Raw genomic sequence first — 4336 nt, 5'->3', positions numbered from 1 at the left:
TTGTAATTGTGTCACTCTGAGCCGACACACGAGCACTCTGAGCTTCACATCTCCCTTATTTTGACCATTTGACGTGATTTCTTAAGTTTACATAATGTTTCTCCTTAGATTGGTATGTCATCATATTATCTTTGCACCATAATCTGTTAGCATATTAAGAGCCTGGGGAGAAATTCAGATTGTTCCTCTCATCGTTTAAATTTAGCACAGCCCATGACACACCAAATGAGGCAAGAATGGTTTGCAACCTGTCACCCAGTCTGTTTGTGGCAAGCAGTGCATCCAGGTCATATATCTGCTTATCTGCATGTGCTCATGTGTTATGTATGAGTAGGTGCTTATATGATATATATGGTCCATGAACATAAAAAGAAAACAGCATAACAAATAAGTTACAGATGGACTAGGTTGTGTTTTAATGTAAATGTATCGGCAGTGGCTGCATGAAAAGATAAATACATGAGTCACATATATTCAAATGGAAGATATTTCTCATCTAATTTATGTTTGTACACATCCAACAAGATCACTTATGTGGGTCAGTTACAGTTATTTTGATCACAACAGTATAGAAGGCAGAAATGAGTAATAATATATAATGCAATATAATGAACACACACAAATGGTTGGTCACACTGTAATGTATCAGTACTGCATAGTAACATGACATTTATTGAGTGGATGTTGAAATAAATTAGATTTTTTATGTGTGTGTGTATATATATATATTTATATATATATATATATATATATGTATATATATATATATATATATTGGCATTTTTAACCTTTGTCGTTCGGTCACACCTTATCATGATTGATTTCTTTCATCCTGACACTCACACGTTTAGGGTTATTTCTCTCAAGAGTTCAGCTGTTTTGTGATTTTGTTTCATTTTTGTTGTCTTGATTTTGTGTATTTTTTAAATGATCACATAACGACATGTTTACTCAGAACATATTGAGTCATCCTCATCTTTTTTTCTGACTTTGATTTGCAGTAAATGCCATTGCCAACAGTTTTGTGAAGGAAAAGTTTTTTTGTGATATTGTTAAAACACATAAAGTGGGGTGAAACAATGGGCTTCAAACGCTGCTCTTTTTATTTATTTGACAGTTAATTTGATTTCAGTGGGAATCAAATTAACTGTCAACGCTCACCAGGGAAGCACTTTAACCAGCTCTGTTGTGCCTTGTTCAGTATCCCGTGGATGAAAGGAAAACAAAGACGACAGACAGAATAAAATGATGGTGGGAAAGGGGAGAGAGAAAGAATGACTTAAATTCAAAATATTTGGAGCCTTTTTTTAAATAAATAAGTAGATGGGAAAAGGGTGGCAAGAATAAAACATTTGTGTGCAGCAAGGTCAATCCAAATACTACAGTAGTAAAGGCACCTGAAGCTATTTTACTCTAGTCAGACTAATTCCTGCTCTATGTTTTGTGTAAAATAAAGTTATTGTACAGGAACACAGCTACGAGTTGTATCCAGAGTGACTGTCTGACCTTTTTCTTTCTCTCTTTGTTCTCTCCCTCTCTTTCTTGCAGAACCGTGACAGAATGGTCGACTGTATGAGCAAAGTCATGCTGCACACGGTCGTCTCATGCTGGCAACCATTCCTGGGACTTGCCCTCGTGGCTGTCTTTGTGGGCTCTACCCTGGGATGTCCCTCGCGCTGCGAGTGTTCGGCGCAGACCAAGGCAGTTGTCTGTCACCGCAAGCGCATGCCCACCATCCCGGACGGCGTCCCAACAGAGACCCGGATCCTGGACCTGAGTAAGAACAAGCTGACAATGATCAACCCTGATGACTTTATCAACTTTCCTGGGCTTGAAGAACTTGACCTCAGTGGAAATATTATCAGTTATGTTGAGCCTGGAGCTTTCAACGCCCTGTTTAACATGCACTCGCTCAGTCTCAAGAGCAATCGTATCAAACTCATACCTCTGGGCGTCTTTGCAGGCTTAGCAAACCTTACCCGGCTGGATATAAGTGACAACAAGATCGTCATCCTCCTGGATTACATGTTCCAGGACCTGCACAATCTAAAGTTTTTGGAAGTGGGTGACAATGATCTGGTTTACATTTCTCACCGTGCATTCAGTGGACTTTTAAGCCTGGAGATTCTAACCTTGGAAAGGTGTAACCTAACAGTTGTACCCACTGAGGCTCTCTCCCACCTGCACAACCTTGTCAGCCTCCATCTACGATACCTCAGCATCAGCACTTTGCATCCTTACTCTTTCAAAAAGCTGTTTCGGCTGCGGAATTTAGAAATTGATAATTGGCCATCACTGGACCACGTGCCAGCCAATACCCTGCATGGCCTCAACCTGACCACTCTGTTCATAACCAACACCAACCTGTCCTCCTTCCCTTACCAAGCCTTGAAGCATCTGCCCTACCTGACACACCTCAACCTGTCCTACAACCACATCAGGCACATTGAAGGGGGGATGCTGATGGAACTGGTTCGGCTTCAGGAGCTCCATCTGGTCGGAGCTCAGCTAACCACCATTGAACCGTATGCCTTCCAGGGCCTGCGGGGGCTCAAAGTCCTCAATGTTTCTCACAACCGACTGGATACACTTGAGAAGGGTGTTTTTCAGTCTCCTGAGGCTCTGGAGGTTCTGCTGATTGACAACAATCCCCTAGTGTGCGACTGCCGTCTCATGTGGATTCTGCAGAAAAGGCATTCCATCTTCTTTGGGGAATCGCAGCCAGAGTGCAGCACACCTGAAGGTATTCGTGGCAGGCCTTTTAAGGAGTTTAAGGAGACTCTCCTATCTTATTACGTGACATGTACCAAGCCAAAAATCCGAGAGAATAAAACTCAAATGATCACCGTGGATGAAGGCCAGCAGGCGATGTTGCGCTGCAGTGCTGAGGGGACACCAAGGCCCTCCGTGTCCTGGATGTCCCCAAGTCGACGTCATTTTACAAGTAGGAGCCATGGTCGAGTTAGCGTCCACAACAATGGCACACTGGAGATCAAGTCAGCAGAGATACAAGACAGCGGAGTGTACCTTTGCCTTGCCTCTAACACTGCCGGGAATGACACCCTGATGACCTCATTGGCGGTGAAAAGTCTGGGATCGCTGTACGCCAACAGGACCCAGTACTACACAGATCCCAGCAATACCACTGCCAATGGGACAGCCGGCGTGACCCTCGGTTTAGACCTAAAGACTATTTTAGTGTCAACGGCAATGGGTTGTTTCACGTTCTTGGGAGTGGTCTTGTTTTGTTTCCTGCTCCTTTTCGTTTGGAGCAGAGGAAAAGGAAAACATAAAAACAACATAGATGTTGAATATGTGCCTCGGTCAAAGTCTAACGGCACTAACGTTGACTCGGCAGAGGGACAAGCTGGTCCTCGTCGTTTTAACATGAAAATGATGTGACTTTCTTCATAAGTCCAAGATATCTGGATTGTGGAAATGCACAGCACAATGTATTTTTTTGAAAATTGGACTACTGAACTTCCCACTACTGCAGGGAGAATAGTAGTAAAAACATTTGGGGCGTCATAACAAGATGAGCAGTACCGTAAAACAGTGGATTTTAACATAATGCTTGGATACTGTGTTCAAAATACCGAGTCGTAATGGGACAGCCAACGAGCAACTTCTTTAACGTGGACGAGAAGTGAAAACTGTTACCGCCAAGTGGACCCGAAGGGAATATGTGTCATTTATCAGCTTTTTGAAATTTATATGCCCAAAAAGAACACTTCAGTTTTGGGTTGGATCTACAGACTGAGCTGAACCATGTACAGTACAAATTTGTATCTAAGCTATTAACCTACTTTGTTTAGTCTTGCGCCATGCTTATTCACAGAACAACTCAATGAAACAGACCATGATTTCCTATGTTCTATACTTTGCATATGTGTACCTAATGCTTCATTATGTACATGTATGTACATATTCATTCAAAAGAACTACTCATAGCAATATTCATGGGATGCATTAGCCAAAACTGATATACCCCGTATGTTCAGCAAGAACATTCTTCAGACTTTTGAAGTTTCCATGGATTCAGGAAGGGCTTCTATGGGTGATTATACGTCCCTGCTCCCCCAATTGACTCCTAGATATTAATAAATATATATGATTTATCAATAAAAAATGAAGAAAAAAGATTTTATTTATAAAAAAAAAAAAGAAAATCAGGATCTAGCATAACACTTTGATTCATGAGAAAGCTGACCCAGTACTGGTCAGAGAAGCTACATGAAACACCTTTTTGTCCTATTTTGTCTCTTTTTATTACTTTAACCGTACTTTTGCTGGTTGGCAAATTACATGTGTCAATTTTACTACAGTGACATTTGCA

The 4336-nt window shown here is 41.5% G+C and overlaps 1 protein-coding gene across 1 annotated transcript; it reads left to right on the top strand.

Annotated features, from left to right (window-relative positions):
* The first annotated feature begins 1548 nt into the window (after positions 1 to 1548).
* lingo2 (leucine rich repeat and Ig domain containing 2) lies at positions 1549 to 3402 on the top strand. The gene has a single exon (XM_073487425.1). It carries the CDS (start codon positions 1561 to 1563, stop codon positions 3400 to 3402), a length of 1842 nt encoding a protein of 613 aa, XP_073343526.1. The 5' UTR covers positions 1549 to 1560.
* The last annotated feature ends 934 nt before the right edge of the window (positions 3403 to 4336 follow it).

The sequence above is a fragment of the Pagrus major genome, chromosome 18, assembly GCF_040436345.1.
Source record: "Pagrus major chromosome 18, Pma_NU_1.0".
NCBI lineage: Eukaryota > Metazoa > Chordata > Actinopteri > Spariformes > Sparidae > Pagrus > Pagrus major.
This window is presented reverse-complemented; position numbering and strand designations above follow the sequence as displayed.